The sequence below is a fragment of the Hetaerina americana genome, unplaced genomic scaffold (genome assembly GCF_022747635.1).
Source record: "Hetaerina americana unplaced genomic scaffold, ioHetAmer1.1.p SCAF_3, whole genome shotgun sequence".
In the NCBI taxonomy this organism is placed as follows: Eukaryota; Metazoa; Arthropoda; class Insecta; order Odonata; family Calopterygidae; genus Hetaerina; species Hetaerina americana.
Genome location: NW_027286874.1, coordinates 64440264 through 64463127, shown reverse-complemented (window position 1 = coordinate 64463127; position 22864 = coordinate 64440264). Strand labels below are relative to the sequence as shown.

Genomic DNA, 22864 nt, shown 5'->3' with positions numbered 1-22864 from the left:
TCTTTTCCCGATTTTTGTCGTTCAAATCTCCTTCACAACGAAACTTCGCCGAAGTTGCGTTTCATTGGCTATCATGCTTAGTGCAAACTCCGGCTTAGTTTGCTATGATTTTCTAATGGTTTTATACGGAAAATGAATACTTAAAAAAAAAGAAATGAGGGACTAAACGAGTTATGTGCTGAAGAGTTTCATGGGCAATGATGAAGCACGCTATATAAAACTTTTATCAAAGCAAAGGAATCCAAAGTCACACAGGAACGTTTGTGGAGTATAATTGTTATCGTGGAATTGAGTGAAAGATTTTCCCCACTACAGGGTGACGACAAAAATATAAGGATAAAATCCATAATATTTTCAGGTTTTGCAGGCTAAAATCTGCTATTTATCAGGGTTATTTTTTCCGTCATTTACAATATGGATAAACTTATGAAACCACTATAAACACGTTCTTCTATAAAAAAACAATAGAGGATAAGATAATGGTCTTAATTATATTAATTAAGATTTTTTTTTATTTTTCACATAATTGTTTTTATTTTTTATTAATTAAGGCAATAATAATAGATAATCATCTTCAATTAGACATATCCGATTCGAAGGAGAAACATTTCACAATTACGAGAAAAATATTTGTGCGATGAATTAACATGAGATGTATTAACCTAAGGTAGGTCAACATACATCCTGGAAGGTAGTGTGTTCGAAATTCGATAGTACGGCAATGACAATAAATTTACTGAAAAGAGCAAACATGCGTAGTCACCGCAATTGAACAAAAATTTTAGGACATTTATTCGTAATTTTTCAGAACATTCAGAGGCTTTACAGTCACTTTCAAAACACATGGTATTTCCAGATTTTTCAGGCCAGATCGAAGTGGAATCTACGCGGTAGAAGTAAGGAAAACTTTGTGCGACTACCATTTAATGCAGGACGACAATAGATGCTGACTCAAAATTACTTCTCTCTGCGCATCAGAAATGGTTGCAACTGCATTCACTTTGTTCATTTTCATTTACAATAGAAAATGGAATTAAGCACTGCCCTAAGAGAGTGTATCCCTTCCTCTGTTTCCGTGTGACAAGGAAGGAAGCAGCGGTCGTGCCACACTTCCCTTTGAGTAAATAAAATAAAAACGAAGCGCCGCATTCATTTGTCTCTGGTCAAACTCCTCCTCTGTTTAACCGAGAGTACGGCAAAAGGTGGACGGAAGTTACAGCGTTATTACGATCAATTATTAGTTGGAAAGGGAAGATAAAATAGCTGATTCCATGATGCAAGAGGAGAAAGAAGCACCAAAGCTGAAATTAAAGATAAAACCACTTCCGAGGTAAGTGTACTAAAATTTTCATTTCAATGCGATCATATTCAAACTAATATAATACAGAAATTACGCAGCATTACGTAAAATTGGTCCTGAAGTAATACTGATGCGTAACACGACTTCAAAATCGCAAGGAGATATATCATTACTGGCCACCGATCGTCATATGGTTATCGGATAATTTTAACCCTTTGACGGACAATTTGTTGAAGCATTTAAAGAGATATATTTAAAAATGTAGAATATCAACGCTAACAAATTGTCATGCTCGCTGAAATTTCCGTACAAACAGAAAAAAACCAAGAAACTTAAATTATTATCATTTTATTTCCGCAGTCGACAAACTCAAAGCTCGGAACAATTACATTCACGGAGGTCTAGGCTACAGTCTCAACGATCATTCGATGGAAATCCACCGCTTCAAGGGAGGCAGCGGGTATTCTGCTCGTTCATGAAAATAATGGAACTAGTAAGTACTGTTTCTTTTTTTTTTGGAATAGAAGTACGCGCAACAAAACATTTGGTCCAATCACATATAATATCTGCTCCCCTCCCCAACGATTATTACTACTCCGCCACATGCATATGCACTGAAGCGCAGACTTCATTGCGAAAAAGTAATAATACGTGGTCCGATGATATTCCCCTCTTTCACGTTCTACCACCATTGTCTCCACAACAGTCCTTGATGGCGGAATAGATTTTGATATTAAAACATCGGCAATTAATTCACATACACGAGAAAAAGATGAAATGAAACAAAGAAACACACTAAGTGAGAAGCAAATAATCATGCATGGGAAATATTAGAAAAAACTTTCAATGTTTCATCAGTACGCATCGAAGTGCAACCCATTCCAACAACATAATAAATTCGAATCATAAGTAGTAAAATGTAGGGAATTATGTAACCCACTGCTTAAGCATTGAGGTACGACTTCAATAAAATCAAATGTTTGCATGCATGAGTTTGAAAGCTTAATATTTAAACACACTATGAAATTGAATACCCTGAAATATTACATAATTTTTATCAGGCAGTATAAAATTTAGCACATAACAGCAAAGATAAGAAAAGACTGATTCATGATAATCCTTCCCCAAAGTTATATCCCAATCGTTCACGAGTTATACCTTCCATTGGGTGGATGATTTCCGTGACTACATTCAGCACATTCAATCAGAAAGTATTTCGATAATTAACGCTGAATATTTTGAAGATACTCTATCTGAAATTTGTGAAGTTATTAACTCTTTTCTCAATTGATCTAGGTATTTGCCGTGATATGTGCAGTCCTGTACTACAAAGGAGTTATGGTGATGCCGGCTGGACATCGGCGGGTGATGCCTAACGTTACCTTCTACAGCTACATGGTCATTAACATAATAGTAATCATCGACCTTTTCCGGACACAAAAAATATCAGGTCATGTGGTAAGGAATTATATTCCCCTGTCATCACCTGACGGTTCAAATATTTCAGAATCTGCGGATTCTTTCAAGTTGTGACCACACTAATTAGAAAGCCTCGACAAAATTAAAACTATTTGTACGTACTATTATTTATGATTATAATCATGAAAAAACAATGAATCAGGTCCATCCTGTGGATATTTCGCCCGAAATCATTTCTTCCATTATTTCCACGAGTGTGGTAAAATTATCGATAGGTAATCAAATAAAACTAAGTTGACGATATTCATTCTGAATTTCGATAGACAATGCAAACATTTTAAAGTGTAAAAGTCATTCACCTTGACCGGGATTCAAAACCCGAATCCCTCGATGACCGATAGAGTGATTTAGACAGTTAAGCTAACTCTTACACTCCGAAATATTTCCTGAGTGTTGGAGGGCGTCTCGGTAGCTTAACTGGCTAAAGCACTCGACCGGACATCGAGGCATCAGGGTTCGAATCGTTCGATCGGGTTCGTGCCAATGATTTTCACACTCTGAAAATTTTTGCATTGTAATGCGCACTAGCGGATGACTCCGTTAAAAGTTACTGAAACTCCCGCAGTCTCTCTGAATGCGAAAGACAATGTCGGCATGAAAAAGGCATAGACCTCGAGATAAATCAAATAAAATCAACTGAAATTAATACACATTTCGCGGTAATTTACAATTTTGAGCACATTAGTATGAAAAAAATAAGATTACGATGGCAAAAACTGCTGGCTAGCATACGTATTCATCAATAAAATTCCTTTTCCCAATAAAAATCCTTTTCAAAAACCAAAGAACTTAATTTAACACCCCACAAAAATTCATCATTCGAAATTTAGATTTAGTTGACCAAATATAATGATTTTTATTCCTTAAACAACGGTTTTTGCTCCCAAAACAATGATTGAGAATATGATTTAAAAAGAAGCAATTTTTCAAAGCCAACGTGTTAGCAAAAAATAGTGGACAGTACAATAATCCTTTAGCAATATTGTAACTTACGTCACCAAATAAGAACACATATACGAAATTTGGGGGTTTTGAAAATAAATGGAAAACATTTAACCCAGCCGAGAGTATAGAAACAAAATAGGACAAATATGAGCTTTTTTGATTCAATGTTACTAGTCCCCTTTACTAATCAATATAATATTAACAGAACGCAATAATTGCAGTATGGAGCAGCGAGGACTACTTTGGAATGTGAAAAAACCAATCACAGATTCTTCAGAGGTTTTTGGAAGAATCACGAAATACTTCCCAGAAGGGAAGTATTTCGTTTCTGATAAGTAGAAAAAAGAATTACCATAGAGGGTGCTGTGTTACTTTCTCATAATGCATCGCTAGATGGTAAAATAAAATTTTTTTTAAGGATTCAGGAAAACGAAATTTTGGTCAATAAAAATAAAATGTGAAATAATGATAAGGTTCTCATATTAGTTTTTAAAATGGGATTATTTTTAAAAAGTTGCCGAAGAGAAAATATCGCCTTTGTAGCCCATTAATGAAGGAGGTTTCAAACACAGCACTCCATTAAATATCATAACCTATTTGTATTTTCAAGCATTCAATTACGTATATGTATTGTGTGGATTGGAGCTAGAGAATATTTCGCTACTATGAAGTATGCGATGTCCTGGCGATAAATATGGAATTTTTCTTCCTGTTTACTCTCTGGTAAATACAGTGCCGTACAAGAGCAAACCGGAATATGTTTCTATTACATTATGTACTAAAATATTTAATATTATTAATGACTCGTTCTTTTCCTGCACAGGTTAGACTGCTGAGTCTATTAGGTGCGGTATTATTCGCCGTGGCCGGAGCACTCAGCATTGAAACGTGGGGCAAGAAAGAGTACGACGAGATATCACCAGAAATTCAGTTTTGCGGAAAAGTTCTCTTAGCTGTCGGAATAATCTCCATTATGAACGCAGTTTTATTCTGTATCGACACAATCTACAGCTACCGAGTGTGGGTTAAAGCATTGTGCCAATGAAATCCAACAATTTATATTAAAAAAAAACAAAATAATTTACTTGCGGTGTGAGCAATAACATTTTGTCCCCCTACACAGAAAGATAGTCACAATCAAAAGACATGCGTTTGCAACGTGAAAATATTTTTCGACCGACGAAATGATATTTTCCGACGAAACGCACATACAATTCTATCATCGTGCCATGCAAGTGACGTAATAGGATAGGGATTTTGAAAATGTGATCATCGTAAGTTCCAATTTTATTTTCATATCCCTGGCTTTAGAAAATTAATGGATAAGACGATGTAGCTTCGATTAGGAAACGCTACCCGCGGCAGTGGCATTTAGAGAACGAAATAACTGCTTCTGAACCAGCACTTATTTCATACCTGAAGGCTCCATTCTGTTTCCGGTAGTTTCCGTCCTGTATCCTATTTGGTCGAAAACAGTATCGCTTCCAGCCCTGAAGATGTCATCAGGTGGAATCACTTCAAGGACTGGGATCGAAACTGCAATCAACACAAACAATCTACGCGACGCAAGCTCCCGGGAGCAAAACGAAGCCTTCATAATAACTATTAAATTTTTCTAATGTAACAAATAAAAAAACTTCATAAACACAACAGTAATTACAGCCAGTAAAAGAAATTGCGCTCTGACAATTTGTGATCGGTGGGTTGAACCAGTAATATTCCAGTGCTTTCCTTGATTTACCCAATAATTGCTAAGGAACTTCCAATTATATCAAATTTGACACTAACTGTAGAAACCTAAGTATTAATTTTGTGAGCAGTAACTTATATTTATTTTGGACGAATTTAATGGTTGAACTCATTAATACAAATTAATAAGAAATAAAAACTTTCGTAAATAATATCGGCAGACGGCGTATGCTTACAAAATTATAGCACTGGATATACACCGAAGTTTCTCAATGAAATCAACACAATAACAAGTACATAACTTCTTGCCAGCTTACAGATCAAGCATTCTTTGTGTACCTGAGTGTTGACAAAAATATCATTTACAAGTAAAATGAAATTCTAGTTCCGAAAGAATTCATTTTCCAACAATGTTCATTAGGCGTTTGTGTGTACGCATGCAAGCGTTTATCAGTTGCAACTAAATACCTTTAAAAAATGATCAAAAAACTATTTCTTCACCAAATTTTCAATCAGGCTACTAAACTCATCCCCATACTTCGAACCAACAGCGATGCATTCTTCCATGTAAGTGGACAATATACCGTGTCAGTTTTTTCATGCCCCACATACTATCTCCAGACCTCCTGAGGATGGAGCCAATTTCAGTCTCAAATTTGGCGGGTCGGAAAAGAAACGAATGAAGACAAGAAGAAATATTTATGGAAGTTACACAGCATAACGTCTTATTATCACTGTAAATATTTCATGCCAACTTTCACTGTATATAATTTTTGTACAATATTTTGAGGAAAGAAATAATAAAATACCACTGCAGTAAAAGGAAGTTTGAAACGTCGCTATCTTGCACAGACAGTTGATTAAAATTAGCGAGGATGTGGTTCTCCCTTTTGATACAAGAACGACTTCCTTTCCAAAGGAGCTCTCGAAGCAGTCGTCGAAGAGGAAACGCTTCAACGGTCGACTGTCATTTACATCGAATGCATAACATTCTTCAATCTCTTCCCGACCTCATTGCTAGAATTTTTTCCACGGTACGGAGCAGCAAGTAGCATGGTGGAAACGGGATCCCTTCCGCGGTCGGGGACAACCCGTGAGATAAGTCGCATACCAAGGTAAGTGTTTAGAAGTCCAGCTTTTTTCGTTTAAATTATTCTTACTTAGGAACTTATGTTCGTTCCAACTAGTGGTCCAACGGGCAGTGGTCGTTAGGGCACGAAAACAAGGGGTTAAAAAAAAACACAAGTCTATTTAAATACATCCCCATGTTTAGGTGACCGGACCGGAAGTTTCATTGCTACATAATGAAACTTCCACCGATTGATTACTTTAAGGAAGCAAAATAGATTTCCTGCTAATTTATACCACCGTACCTCTGTGAAAAGTAAGTACAGGTGAACATTCAAATATTATTTCCCCTGCATCCCTGTGCCCCATGTCGTCTCAGTATGTACTTCAGACCCTAAAACTCTCAATACTCTTTCGTGACGTGCTCCGATACGCATATTCATTTATTTGTCACTAATAATTACTTCTAATCTACAAACATACACAGTAAAACCACGCTAATGTACCTCTTTACAGTTCATTTTCTCGATTTTTCTCTGCAACCACCATTCAAAAACCTACCACCTATACTCATCCTTTCATTCAAATTTAGGAACCATAAAATACCATTTCAGTCTTCACAGATCTATGCATTACTTGAGATCAATGTCCTCATATTTGCATGTTTGCGTTTTTAAACTTTTTTATTACAGATATCCTTGGGCCAATTTAAGCCCAAAAATTGCAAACATATTCGAAGCATCCCGTCTGCCCTTGATTATTCCCCCTTATTTTAATGCTAAGATTAACTTTCCTATTTCTTGAAAAACATATTGCAGTACCAACAGATAAACAAGCATTTGTAGGTGGAACAAGAAACTAAGGCACAGGATAAGTCCTAACTTTCAACAGAAAAGTTATACGGAAATCTAACTTTTATATAAAATATAATTGTAAATTATAATTAATTTCACATGTGATCTGATTGTCATCTTTCACATCTACCTTTCTCAACATGAAATAAGTAAATTTTTCTCATGTAGTAAATTCACTCACTTTTGTTATCGTCAACCACTGAGTAAATCAAAAAGCTCAAAAGCTAAGCGTAACACCTCTCCATAATTCATTATTACGTGACAAAATATCAGTCAATGTAATGAATACCGAAAGTAAACAACGGCCATTATCATCTTTCCCATTGATATTTTCATTGGAAATTCACGATTAGTAAAAAGATAACGTAAGTTAATCATTGAAACTTTGGAAATCCACGGGAATTTATAATACTTCGCGACATGCTCGCGCGTATTTAAATCAGACGACATATAGTAAACTAAACAGTATTTTAATTGAATAAGAAATTTTACTCCAAATTATGAAATATTTATATAATAGTTTTAGAGGTGCGGCCTAAGTATTTCGTATCCCTTTTCTATTTTAATTTCTGTAAACTTTTGCGACGGACTTCATAATCTCGACAGTCGTGCCACTGCGCAAAAAACGGGAACTAGTTTGAAAGCGATCGGCGACCTTGGGAGAAAATTTCACTTCATGAACTCGCCTTGATGTTGGCCGGCAGTCACCCATGACTGCTCACAACCGCATTTACACGTAATTTCTTGAGTCATCAATCTTACGAGAGTGATTCAAAACATTTTTTGCGTGGATTTATGCCTAATTCTTCAAGATTTATTTCTATTCCAATTAATGGATATACTTTATCACGTATTCTGGTCCACGTAGAGTTAATTAATCTTGAACACTAGTTTAAGTTTATAAACATCTACTACAGTACTCACGTGATGCTTACGCCAAAATTCATTGCATTTTTTAGGCGAATTCGAGAAAATGCCAACCATATGACTTTCGAACTGCGTTGTGCAAGTGAATAGCCCACTTCATCCTTCAACAATTCATAAATTTACTAAATAGTTTTGGTAGTTGATAATTCCGAGCCGTTGTTGAAATTCTTGTGGCCACTCCAATTAATAGTTCCAGTATTATATTGTGAAAATTGAAAAAAAACCACACACACCGTTTCCCTTTTAAATAACTACATTCTGGCTCATTATCATGAGAACGAAATTCTTTTAAAGGCCGTTCGTTTATTTTGCAAACTCCCCACCCCCCACTTCAAATCATTTCCATTCATTTTTCAGTCAAGGTATTCTACCTAATTATGTAGGTTTTCGATGGTCCCTGAAGACATCTTATCACGAGAAAATCCTATCGTTTCTCCTACATCGGGCCCTAAATTATTTCGGCATAACTTCTACGCACATACATGCTGTCTAAAAAGACTATTCTCTTCTTCCCGCTACCCCACTTACCCAACCCTTCTCCTTTCAATCACGCCCTTCTACATCCCAATACTTTTTCAATATTTCCCCGCCCACTTTCCCTGTCTTATTCTAACTTCCTCCAGCTCTTCTTTACTCTCTTCGCCCACCATATTTAAATCTCAAAGCGTTTGTTTACCTCTCTTACGTCCAACTTATCCCCTATAGTCTTCGCCGCGCCTACAACTCAAAAGACTCCAATTTGAACTCATCCTCTTCTATTATCTTCACTAATATTTTCTTCGAATCTTTACTCATCTCCGTCAATTCTTTTCTAGTAAACGTTTCTTTCACTAACGCCACTCTCCCCCAATGTACACTACACTGCGCCCATTTCCCCCTATAATAATGCCCAAATACATTACCTTCTCCAATTGCTCCAGTTTAGATCCTCCTCCTTTCAATTTTTAATTTAGCCTACTACTTCTAGAGAAACATTACTTCTGTTTTCTATTGGTGAATCTTCATCCCATACCTCTCGTGTTTTTCCTGTTAAGCACTCAATAACAACCACAATCCGATAGCGGTCCGTCTAACTATTTCTTTATCATCTGCAAACCTAAGGTACAACCAATACGCAAACCTAACTGACTTAACCACCTCGCCACCCGATTTTATCCCCAGCTCAAGACCTTCGAATGCCACCTTTGACATACTATTCTCCGCAGATAGTTGAAAAGTACCAGCGATAACGGGCAACCCTGTCTCACTCTCCTGTCTGTCACTGTCCAGCCCAATTCAGGTTCTCAAAATATTATACCTACTGAAATAACGCCTGATATATGTAAGCATGAAAATACTCATCTAATTTGTTTTTTTTAATTCTAAACAGTGAAAGCTCATTGGCGAGTGTAAAAATACTACGCACATGCCAACTTCAGAATGCCGTCACAGCGGCCAATCTGAAGGATCCATCTTTCAACTACGATCAGCTATGGAAGTCTTCGTTCTACATTAAGATAGCACAATGGGTAATGAAAATATGTTAACATACCACCATCGATATCCAGAGTCATTCATTAAATGCACCAGAGACTTGTCGCTCATATTAGCAGCCTAAGCTATGACATTAATTGCAAATGGTATGAGCTGTGTCACTATGTGGTCCAGTGTACCCATCGCCTTACGTGAATTCTGCGGCAATTACGATTTGAGTCTTGATGAATAAAATGTGTACTGAATTAAGACCCTATTCGTCGATGAAACCAATTAATTTTACTATCTATCCTGAGTTTAGTGCGCATCGACAGCATGAGATGGATTAGAGAAGAAAACGAGAGCGAAGTGCCTACTTACTAACAACTTTAGTAAAAGAATTGTCTGGTAGTTTTCCACAGAGTGTATCTCTTGGTGCCTTTCGCTAGAGTCAACTAACACCAAGATCGATTTCTCACAGTTCTTTATCTATCATCTTGTTATTTGCCCATGGTTTCCGTTTATTTTATGGCACATTTATTAAAACTGTCTCAATCCATAAAAACAGGTACGACCGTACTGTATCAATTTAAATTAGATTCCTCATTCTCCACCAGAATAATTTCACGTTTCATCATACTCGCTTCATCTCAATCCCAAGTCGCTTTCTAAACTGAAGACATCACATAATTCACATTTGATTTCGCCAATGTGCCCAGTTTTGCACTCTTTAGGGAAGACAAATTAATGCTCATTATGAGCCATATGTCAGCTAACGTTTGCATTACGGGCACTAACATTCTCCGAACTCGGTTTACAAAGCGACAGATTGATTCCTTCGAGGTCCATTCCCCACAGAAGCGCCAAAAACTCAGTCATCATCAGTACCAACAGCGTGGATAGCTGGTGAGTGACATGAACAGTGAACGAATCGAACCAAAGAGCTACGCAGGTTTTAAAGCATGCATTATTATACTTAGGGTCACAAAGATTTCCGTATCCAGATTTGAGTTTTACATCCAATTAGAACGAAATTCATGTGAAAATAAAAGAAAGCTGAGACACCAATGACAGCATTTGGTATGAAATGCAACGTACGAGCAAGTAAAACCGCTGAAGAAAGATTGGGAATTAATGATATCACTTGAAACACGTCTCAAGATGCACTGCTTCTTCCACAGAATTGGAAACAATAAAGCCAAGTCAACGATGATAGCGCTGCCCACTGTCGCTAGTTACTCTTATGCATTTAATCACACAATACAAACGAATATTTCTGTCATATGTATGCCTCTTTTTGGGACATTAATTTATTTAAAAAATATAATGAGTGAATTACTTAGTTTTCCATAGGAAGAGCTTGGCCAATCCTGAGCATTGACTTATCCGAGTATTATGCTGACTTATGACTGCTGAGTTACTTTCGCTCGAAAGAGGAATTGAACTCACTGCATAGAATAAATTAACCCACTTGGCTGCAATTTGATGATTTTGGATTACCCATGACTGACCTAACTAATAGTCTTAATGTATAACTTATGGCCTTAATAAGTTGACTTTTAATTTTTTTTATATGTTTGGCAAACGAGAATTTATGAGAAACTTGAGGAATTTCTGTTTGCACTTTCATTCAAATTATGTGTCAATGGTTATCGAAGAAAATTTTGATTCTGGTCTCTCTTGAGAAATGGAAAAGTGTTCCATACACTGGAGAGCACCTTTTATTTTATTCACTTGATGCTCATTCAGAAATCGCACCTATTAAGAGAGACGCGCCTCACACTGTGGGGTAGCTGTTAAAATTTTAAATTCATGGCAATGGTGCCCTGGGTGGCTGTGAACTTATATAGAGATTTGACTAAGCTATTCAGGGAAACTAGAGAGACAATATTGTCTATTTTACTGTATTGACATAAGAACGACTTAATTATTACCTTGTGTCTCGTTTACAGGCGATCGCCATCATTTGTGCAGGACTCTACACACGAGGGAATGAACTCAATAAGCACTCCATGACAGCGAGAGCACTACCATACGTTGTATTCTTCGCCTACATACTCATTAATTCCGTCGTTATTGTGAGCTATGCCATGAAAGAGAAAATGCCAGAGATGTTGGTAAGCATGTTTTAATGTCACTATATTCTATAATGTATTTAAACAGTTTATTGTTCGGAGAGAATTAAGCTGAAGATCTGAAAACTCATCAGATATGACATCTCCGCAACTTAACACAGCCTATATAAGAAGTACAAAATGTACATATATATTTACATACAGTATAATATTTTACATATCAGAAGTATAAACAAGTAAATAAAAATGAACCTAAATCTTTTGTCGCGGTGACTACAGTTCACCAAGTATGAAAAAGATAGAGGAGATTTTATTCACAAATTAAAGGCACAAGTTCAAAGATCACAAGGAACAAATTCGCTCATAAAGGACGACCCCGATCCGAAGTTTCCTTCTTCTAACTAATGGCGCCATTAGCTCTGTATAACATGTACATTGTACTTGAGACACATTTCAACACGAAGAGGGGTAAAGGTACTGCATGAATTGTACTGTAATAACGCATCTTTTCATTAATTAATTCCCAATAAATTATTAAATTATCAATATAAATAACGGAATGCTATTTCGTGCATTGATGACAGGGGGACGGGTAAATTAGTACAAAGATGGGAAAACCTCAAAAAGGGAATGAGGAAAGCCGCAAACGAAACAAGAGGACAGTTAATAGGACAAGGACAAAGAAAAAACAGACATTGACTAGACAATTAGTACGATGCACCAGAGAAGGAAATTAAAGAATGTAAACACACAGAATAAGGTAAAAGGAAGCACAAAGTGTTGAATAATAAACTGAGACGCGAAACTAACAGGGCTAAAGAAGCTTCGTGAAGGACGCAGTGCGAGGACATTGAAAGCTTACGTACAAGGGAAGGGTGAACCGGGTGAGCTGCACAAAAAGGTAAAAGATACATCAGGAAAAAAAACGGAAAAAAACCGTGAACACAACTAAAGACACGTCAGTAAAATTATCACTTGACCCAGGAAATGTTAAAGAGAGATGGAAAGAATGCATTGAGTATCTAAATGGCATGGAATGGTCATAAAAGACCGGCGCGTTTAGACATAGAGAATAGGACGTAGATGAGAATAGCTTAGGTCTAGGTACTGAATATTTACCAGACTGTCCGGGTGCGAGAAGTGGATGGAGAGTCAGAATCATAAGTCAGGTAGTGTTCGAAAGATGGGTAAAACAAGGATGTGTTATCACCCGTGATTTTCAACGTATACCCGGAGGAACTTGTAAAAGAAGCATGGGAACTAGGAAATAAAATCAGTGGGAATTCATAAAATCGGTTAGGTTTGCAGATGGTCAAGCTTTTTAGTTAGTCAGTCAGCCAATGGGTTGCAACGATTGCTGGGTGCGTTTGAAAATCATCGTGACAGGTATGGGACGAAGATGAATGTTAACAAAACAAAAGCTACGAGGTTTACGAGAGATGAACACTAAGTTCGGCGTTACAATAGGAGGTCAACTAGAACAGGTGGAACAGTTAACCTATAATGGAAGTGATATAGGCCCAAATGCTCAAAGTAATGGAGGAATAAGAAGAAAAATTGCATCAGGCAATTGAACTTTCACAAGAGGGGGGCATCGATTCAGAAATATTTTCTACAGAGTATGGTTTTGTGAAAATTAAGCAAGCTGATAGGCCTGAATTGCAGGATTTTGAGATCTGTACGTGGAGAAGGATGGGAGAAGTAAGATGGACGAAAGGTAAACAAACGATGAAGCACTAGGCGTGGTGTGGGAGGAGAGAGGATTGTTGGGAGAAGTCCGAAGGAGGCAGGAAAGGTGGATGAAGATCATTTGAATAGGCGGTGGAATACTGAAGAATGTGTAAAAGGGGAGGCCGCTAGGTAAGCGAGGAAGAAAAGAAATGTCGGACGGAATGATCGAAGGTGGAATTAATGCGGAATTGAAGAACGGTTTGCAGTGGTGTGGGGTGTCTTTTGGGTGAGGCTAAGAAATTTAGGGGTTTATTTAAGCTTGGGTCCTTCCAAGTCCTACCTAAACGGTATATTACCATATAATTATTTCACGCACTAGTTCAAATAAATAGAATTAAGGTCAGGTACCAATTAGGAAAGGTTGGGAATTATTTTTCAAATATCATGACATTAGTAGAAAGAAGACATTAGTAGAAATAAAACAATAGTATAACTATCACACTATCGAGAATCTGATATAATCCATTCGCGACAAGTGAATGTACAACTTAATTTTTCACTTGAAATTTCTTTTGATTTTCAAGGGAATTGAATTCGAAGAAAATCATTTCATCATAACTTTAATATCGAAAATCATCATATCCGCCCAATTAGCTGAAAAATCTTAATTCCCCTTCTATGGCATCGAGGACTACATTAGTTTCGGACCCAATCACGCCGTAAAACGTTGTAAAAACAACTGCATTTATGTGCAAATGGCTTCTATCTCCATTTCCACTTGAATTTATCATCGGCGACAATGAAAACAGAAAGAGATCTCCGTCACCAATTATAGAAGAAAAAACGCTCAAATCATGGTCAAAAAATGCAACTCATTGCGGGCTGAATAAAGCAAATGAAGAAAGATCTAACGCAGGTAAGCGGCTATTTTTTACAATACGTACATGCACTTGACGTAGGGATCGAGCGGTTTGTCATAAGGGTACTGTCCTCCCACAATCTACCAAATGGGGACGAAGTTAGCATTAACCTACTCCATAAATTAGAAAAGGAAGGCGAGAAAGACTTTTGAAAGTCTGTAATCAACAAAATATGAAAAGGCATGAACATGAATGAAGTGATGCGGACAGACACAAGAGGAACAAGTCGTGTGCTCGAATTTGACGAACGTTAGGCCAACAGGAAACGTGGATAGAGGACAAGTGATCGCGGGTGATGAGAGAAGCAAGTTGAAATCCATTCCCTAAGGAGAATTTATGAAAGCACTTCTGGAAAATCATGTGCACACCACTGAAACTGCTAAATCGGCGCATTAGGGCTAAACACGCGGATTAGGCACCCTCGTACTGACACTACGGAACGAATACTGTTCTGTTTATGTTTATTTGTTCACACCAAGAGGTATAACTGAGGTGCGAGAGGAACACTGGTTCCCATGCCAAACCTCATCCTCTCTATCTCTCATATATATATATATATATATATATATATATATATATATATATATATATATATATATATATATATAAAGAGCCTAAGAGCCTCCGCCCGGCAAGTAGAAAGATCCGGAGTTCAAATCCCGGTCTAGGAAATATTTTTACTCTCGTGATCTGCCTGATTCCGCCTTCCCCACCTCTCCTGTGTTCGTCCTTTATGTGTGTTCCTATCCCTTTTCCTTATATCTGTTGCTATAGAAATGAGTATTTGTTCGCCGTTTGGTGGGATTTCGTGTTTGAATGTACATACATACATACATACATACACACACATATATATATATATATATATATATATATATATATATAGTATGATAGTATAGTGTATAGAATAGTGTATAGTATATATAGTATGTATATATATTAAATATATATACATATATATATACAGTACAGTATATATACAGTACGCAAAACAGACATTGGTGGTAAGAGCATGAAATTATGAGACAGATAGGATAAGTATTGAAAGGGTGTCATACAAGGGCAGACCAGGCAAACTTCAATTTTGATATTGAAGAGCTCACTGATGAGGCCTTATGAAAAAAGGAAGAGTTTTCATGGTGGGACGAGAAAGAAAAAAAGACAGTGAAGTGTGCAGATGATCAAGCATTACTTCGGGAAAGAGCAACGTTGCAGTGGACGCGTTTTTTCTAGATGGCTTCCTTAAAAATGGAATTATCCATGAGACGTGAAGAATGCCATAAAGATAGATGTTAGAGGATGACATGTCATCATAAAATATTTTTTTATAGACAAATACTTTCTAAGAAGCAAGAAAATAGATTATACCTGTACTTCCGAAGCACATGAAAATTCTGATAACAGCACATTATCCGGCACATCCATTGCTATCTATTACGGTTCTTATGAACCCAGCTTACTGCCTTAAATCCGTCACGCAATACATTGCCTTTGCTATTGAGCTAATGGGCATCAAAAATGAGTACTGGCCGATGGGCTAATCATAGTGTATTTTTTATCTATATATTTCATGAAAATGTTTTAATGTACATTATATATATATATATATATATATATATATATATATATATATATATATATATATATATATATATATATGTATATATATATATATATATATATATATATACTAGCTGAATACCCGGCTTTGCACGGGTTAGGGAGAAACAATAATATAAATATACTACATAAATAAAAAAAAATTATAAAGTACAATAATACACTACTTCATACAAATTTAAGAATCTTTTTTATTTAACACCTGTTTATAAACTACATTTTTCGTTTCATATCCAGGAGAAAGAATATATAAATTTTTAGGCGAACCTACTCTGGAGCAAGCAACATAAAGTTGCCCGTGGCTAAAACATGGCGATCTTAGATCAACACCACAAAACTTTAAAGACTGTCCCTGTGATTTATTAATGGTAATTGAAAAAGCTACCCGGACTGGAAACTGTAATCTTTTAAAGTTGAAGGGAAGATCAGTTGGGATTAGAGGTATCCGTGGAATAAAAATTATTTTACCTTTTCCTTTTCCAGTTAAAATGACTGCCTGGATTATATTTTTCATTAATTTTGTCACACACAATCGTGTCCCATTGCAGAGTTTTGGTGGATCTAAATTTCGGAATAAAATGATTGGAGATCCTACTTTAAGTATAAGGCGATGTTGTGGCAATCCAGCTGGATCAAGTGAATTTAGGAATTCCGTTGGATAATTGACGGCTTCGTCAGCTTCCACTACGGTATCAACCGATTTATATTCAATCACGTCTCCTGGCAGCATGGCTAGTATCTCCTTGTTAATTTCATCAACAACATCGTTCTTAGGAGCAAGAATGGCTCTTTATCGCAACCATTCTAAATTTTTATAATTTTGATTAACGTTAGGATAGACTACTTGTATCTTATCGCGGACAGTTTTCACCGATACACATAAATCTGATGACAATTTTATCATACCAGATGCTTCAATAACTAATCTATCTTCTCCAATCTCCAGAAGTTTATTTGCAAAATTTTGAGCATTCCCATCTCTTAAGAGGATTCGCATGTTTTGTTTAAGGCTAATTTCTTGGACATGATTCCATAGAACAATGTTTTAAGCAGGCATAAATTTCATCGGCTGGAGTCGATTTTGGAATGACTTGCAGAGTTTGATGGAAGTCTCCACACAGGAGTACCAGAGCTCCTCCCATTAAACTGCAGTTTCCTCTAAGATCTTGAAGTGTTGCGTTGAGGGCCTCAAGAGATTTTTTATGAGCCATCGTACACTCATCCCATACTATCAATTTACATTCTATAAGAACTTGTGCCTGGCCGCTTGTTTTATTTATATGACATGTGGGATTTTCTTGTCGGGAAATATTAAGTGGCAACTTAATGGCAGAGTGGGCTGTTCTTCTTCCTTCCATTAATGTCGCTGCAATACCTGAAGATGCAACGGCTTGAGCAATTTCTCCATGAACCCTGATTTCAGCGAGAACTAAATTAATGGAAAATGTTTTTCCCGTGCCACCAGCAGCATCAAGAAAAATGATACCTCCTTCTTGTTTATCTACTTGACCCATTATTGTTTCGTACGCGAATTCCTGATCTTTATTAAGAAGTGGCTTTTTATCCGCGATGTATGCTTCTAAGTCTAAGACATTGTAGCTAGTTTCACGTATATAATCTTGTTAAAATACACCCTGTTGATCTTGTACAGGTGCAAAAAGACCGAGTTCCACTAAAATCTTGTTAACCATGGTGATACACTTTTCCTCCAAAATAATCAAAGTTTTATTAAAAATGTCGGAGTTAAACGTAATATCCAATGTAGGATTTTCACTTCGAACTTTAGCCATTATATCCTCACTCATTGATTCTTTATATTTTTCCCATATCGTTTTTGGGTTATATGGATTACAGGAGGTTATTATGATGGCAAACAAAATTCGGATTTGTCCTGGAAGAGAAATCAAACTGGCCTCTCGCAATGAGTCATCCCAGTGTTGATCTCCTTCTAGCAACCCTAAATTCTGGCAAGCTTCTCTGAATGTCTCACATATTTCTCCGTTTACCGTTCTTAATTCTGCAAATGAGCGAGGTCCTCTAATGGTATGTAGAAGCATTCTTAAAAAATAACATTCGGCGTTGTTAGGATGGACTGTGTAGACTCGGCCCAATGCGTCACATGAATAAATATTATTCTCAGGATCAAAGTTGCCCATTTTTCTTATTCAAAAGACTTTCCTTGATGTATTCCACGTATAATATCTCGGCAATTCTGAATACAATAGTGTTCTTGCAAAAGTATCCTGCTGGCATAGTTGGAAAAATGCTGTTTCTATGGCAGAAAAAAAGTAAACAAATTACATACATACAAACAAACACTCTCCTTTATATATATAGATATATATATATATATATATATATATATATATATATATATATAATTATATAGATATATATATATAATTATATATATATATATGTACATTCAAACACGAAATCATATATATATATATATAAAACCATAAACACAGTAATCAACCCGAAGGTCGGTTTGGTAGGTGATGGTGGAGTTCACCCAGTACTAAGCCCGACGGCGTGCGAAATTCGCACATCAGGGTAGGGGGGCCAGTTCCTTTCCCTGTGCCGGTTATGGTTTCCCAGGATACCTGGTACCCGAAAAATCGCATATCTTGGGTGGAGCTGCAGGTGCCCAGAGTGCATACTACCTTGATCAAAAAGTTCCCGGAATTTATTCAGAAAATTAAAAATACAAGTTTATTCATCTAAATCTATATTGTCCCCTTCAAAGTAATCCCCATCGACTGCAACACACTTATGCCAGCGCTTGATCCAATCCTCGAAACATTTTTTATATTCGGTTTTCGGTATGTCCATCAGTGCTTCCTGCGATTTTTCCATTACTTCCTCTCGGCTGCTAAAACGCGTTCCCCGTAATGGTTTTTTAACTCGATTGAACAGAAAGAAGTCACAGGGAGCCAAATCAGGTGAATTCGGTGGCTGTTGGATGGTATTTGTTGCATTTTTCGTCAAAAAATTACGAATAATGATAGCACTGTGCGACGGTGCGTTATCATGGTGCAAAATCCACGAGTTTTCTGCCCACATTTCTGGTCTCTTTCGGCGAATTGCTTCACGCAAACGTCTCATAACGCCCAAATAATACTCTTTGTTTACTGTCTGGCCTTCTGGCAAAAATTCATGATGCACTACACCGTTGTAATCCATGAAAACCGTCAGCATTGCCTTCTTTTTTGACTGAAAACGACGTGGTTTTTTTGGTCTCGGCTCATTTGGTGAACGCCATTCACTTGCCTGATGTCTGGATTGCGTGTCGTACTCATAAACCCACGTCTCGTCTCCAGTAATGATCCTTTTGATGAATGTGGGATCGGATTCAGCCTCGCAAATCATGTCTTTTGCGACGTCAACACGGTCTCTTTTTTGCATGAAATTGAGGTCTTTTGGCACCAACTTTGCTGCTACACGACGGAAACCCAAATCATTAACCACAATGTCTTGGGCGGATCCATAGGCAATGTTCAAGTCCTCCGCTATTTCTCTGATGGTTAATTTGCGGTTATTGACCAACATTTCTTTTACTTTATCAATTTTTTCACCGACTTTCGATGTCGATGGTCTGCCACTGCGTTCATCATCTTCGATTGACTCACGACCACTTCTGAACCGCTCGTGCCACTGGTAAACGACCGCTTTTTTTAGAGAATCGTTGCCGAAACACTTTTCCAACATTTCCAACGTCCGTGCGCCACTAAATCCGTTTTTTACGCAAAATTTAATACAAGTTCGTTGTTGCAAATTTAAATCCATTTCTGCAATTGTAAAAAATCGCCAACACACACAGAGATAGATGTACTCTTGGCTACGTAACTTTTGCAAATGTCAAGTTATGACACTAAGATTTAAAGGGAATATCAACAACAGATGTACCAATTTAACAAAAAAAACAGAACTCAAATCGGAACGATGGGAGCGCCACACGGTGGTTATTCCGGGAACTTTTTGATCAAGGTAGTATATATATATATATGGCAATTCTTTAATTGCAGAATCCTAGTTTTCCACTCTCTCTTTTTATGAAGTGTGCATAAAATGTAGCGTGTCGGAAATTCGTCTTTCCGAAGCTGTACTCTAGGAGGCTAATGAATGCCGTAACAGCGTATCTTGTCAATGCGTGGTATGGGTTGGGCGTTGGCCCTCTAGGACCATCTTTGGGGGAACATACAAAAGGAGAGAGAAAGGAGAGAAAAAACAACAAAATTAATACTCCGTAACTGTAGATAGTCCGTGTATAGTCGCACGAGAATGGCATTCTCAAGAAGATCGGTAAAAGAACGCAGCAAATCAGTGATGCATGAACTTAAGAAATGACCAGCAGTTGGACCACTCCAATTAATTGAAAACTCACAATGCGATTGATCAACAAAAAATTTATAACTTTTTCCATTTAGTTCGACTGCCTCATTCCAAAAATTGTACTCATGCCCGCACTCATCGGAACCTGATGCGTCGTTTTCATTTTTCACTGTAAATTAAATTAATTAATTGGTGTTCTACCGTTTAAGGTAGATTTTCGATGGGCACAGAATCAACACCGCAACCTTCCCTATTTGACAAGACACGATTTGACACCTCACTCCACAATCATCTGTTCCTCAATTCCGCATACATTCTACCTCCCTTCATTCCAACATGCGTATTCTTTCCCCCCTCCTGCCTCGCTTGCCATACGCTCTCACTTCTTACATAGTATCATAATTCCATCACCAATTAAAATGCTTCACATTATGAGACGAAATATAGTTACCAAATGGTATATTCTCAAGTCAGATAAAGATAAAGAGATACACCTAGATCCTTGCTTTCTATAAACCTCCTTAAACTCTCTTAGTCCTAAAACTTGCCTTTCTCATTCTCCCTCCTCGTGTTGGAATGATTTTCTTGGGACAACAGAAAATTGAAAATTTAAAGCACGTCCTCCTTGTTAGCCTAAATTTTCATTCACTTGTCCCCCGAATGCCACACAACAAAATAAAAAATGAATTACTCATAGACATCCCGACAAGTTAAGTTTTCATCCAAGTTTGTCGAGCCACAATGCCCAATTAAGAGCTGCCTCACCTGATAAATGTCCCAACCGCCACAGTTGAGTCCAAATTTTCCCCAAAATTGACTCAAAAACGTTCATCGGCCGGTATGATAACTATGAAGGTTTTTGCGAGCAGACTATGATTATTCCCCGAATTTCAGGTCCGGATGTTCGGTTTTCTCGGCGGTGTCCTGTTCAGCGTGACCGGAGTTCTCAGCCTGTACATCTGGTCCATTTACAAGGACGTACCACCCGGAAACCTGTCCGACTTCGTAGATAACCCAGAGAGGGCTAAAGCCTGCCTCCTCGCTGAGGGCATTCTCGACATCGTCGCCGCCAGCCTCTATTATGTGGACACTTTCGCCAGCTATTATAAATCTCTCAATGGAATCTTCATATGAGACGAGCAAATAACACAATGAATGAACGTCGGTTAACACCATCACGGACGAAGTCACAACGCCTCTTTGAAATTAAATTAATTCTGGTCGATATATATATATATATAGTATATATATATATACATATATGTTTATATATATATATGTTTATATATACACATATGTTTATATATATACATATATGTTTATATATATACATATATGTTTATATATATATATATGTTTATATATATACATATGTTTATATATATATATATATATATATATATATATATATGTGTGTGTGTGTGTGTGTGTGTGTGTGTAAATATATATACTTATATCAGCATAAAAATGTTTCAGGTCGTAGTAGGACTAATAATTAAGGTAGCATTAAAAAACTTTTTGGGCATCACACAGCGCACTAATTGTAAAACTCCAGTTTTCAGGTGTGATTGCAAGGAAACCAGGAGAACAGTTATAGCATCCATCTAAATATACGGGAGCTACCGTATATGTCGATGGATGTATAAAAAGAGCCACTAAAATAAAGACCTGTGATCATGAATATATGGTATTTTTTATTATTCCATCCATTAAGACCCATTCCAGTAATTATTTGATGAATTTATCCAATTGGGTAAAACAAGAATGAGATTATCATTGTGGCCAGACACACTTCGATTAGCAGTGCGGTAGAATTGAGTTGCCCCAGGTAGAACGTTTTGAAATCGAAAGCGAGCGAGGCGATGCTAACTCAAAAAGTAATGAATGTACCGCATCCATCGCGCACCGACAATGCCTCGACTTTTCAAATAAAGTTTGCTGGTTATTATAACTTGTTGGACAAAATTACTTTAATTCTAATGATGCAATTCTAAGAATGACACCAATGTCATAAAAAACCGACGAGAGAATGAGTCAGAGAAACCTGAAAGACTTTTATAAATCAGTTGTCGAAAGGGGTTTACTTAAAAGAGCAAGTTGCAACACATTCCTGTTTTAATAAACGACCGCTAAATTTGCAATACTAGCTCTCGCATTCACGTTTCGATCACATATTTATATTTTCACGAGGAAACCCTGAAACACGAAGAGTTCCATCAGATTACGAATCCGAAAGAGGTAATTAATCCGATTAGATATAACTATCTCACCTCCTTGACATCGCTTTAGGCTAAATTCTTTGAATATGTAGATTAAACGGCGCAGATTTATCGTCACAGGCATTAAACCAGTTTCGCAATCAACCGACTGCTGATTTAACCTGCATTCTCATTTTTTACAAAAAAATGTTTTTCCACTGATTTTTTTACAACAGCCGTAAAATACGAACTCCGATTCAACTAACACGATCAAGTTTTTAGAGAACTAATTGAGATTACCTTTATTTGATATTTAGTATTTGTAAGACCT

General features: G+C 36.9%; 3 protein-coding genes across 3 annotated transcripts in view; 2 read left to right on the top strand and 1 right to left on the bottom strand.

The window, feature by feature from the left end:
* The window catches only part of Adsl (adenylosuccinate lyase), a 341605-nt gene that overhangs the window by 278320 nt on the left and 40421 nt on the right, over positions 1-22864 (bottom strand). The window lies entirely within an intron of this gene.
* On the top strand, positions 1197-6195 carry LOC139690710 (uncharacterized). The gene is made up of 4 exons (XM_071588221.1): positions 1197-1330; positions 1661-1793; positions 2597-2758; positions 4548-6195. Exons 1-4 carry the CDS (start codon positions 1272-1274, stop codon positions 4767-4769), a joined length of 576 nt encoding a protein of 191 aa, XP_071444322.1. The 5' UTR covers positions 1197-1271; the 3' UTR covers positions 4770-6195.
* On the top strand, positions 6353-21551 carry LOC139690788 (uncharacterized). Its single transcript, XM_071588350.1, has 4 exons — positions 6353-6528; positions 9632-9770; positions 11667-11831; positions 21230-21551. The coding sequence occupies exons 1-4, from the start codon at positions 6467-6469 to the stop codon at positions 21467-21469; spliced, it is 606 nt and encodes a 201-aa protein (XP_071444451.1). The 5' UTR covers positions 6353-6466; the 3' UTR covers positions 21470-21551.

What these genes read in the sequence shown, in the direction of transcription:
- LOC139690710 (XM_071588221.1), top strand. Translation starts at nt 1,272, where the DNA reads ATGATGCAAGAGGAGAAAGAAGCACCAAAGCTGAAATTAAAGATAAAA. An exon ending in TCATGAAAATAATGGAACTA is followed by an intron (nt 1,794 to 2,596) that starts GTAAGTACTGTT and finishes CAATTGATCTAG; the next exon opens with GTATTTGCCGTGATATGTGC. An exon ending in AAAAAATATCAGGTCATGTG is followed by an intron (nt 2,759 to 4,547) that starts GTAAGGAATTAT and finishes TTTCCTGCACAG; the next exon opens with GTTAGACTGCTGAGTCTATT.
- LOC139690788 (XM_071588350.1), top strand. Translation starts at nt 6,467, where the DNA reads ATGGTGGAAACGGGATCCCTTCCGCGGTCGGGGACAACCCGTGAGATA. An exon ending in ACATTAAGATAGCACAATGG is followed by an intron (nt 9,771 to 11,666) that starts GTAATGAAAATA and finishes TCTCGTTTACAG; the next exon opens with GCGATCGCCATCATTTGTGC. An exon ending in AGAAAATGCCAGAGATGTTG is followed by an intron (nt 11,832 to 21,229) that starts GTAAGCATGTTT and finishes CCCGAATTTCAG; the next exon opens with GTCCGGATGTTCGGTTTTCT.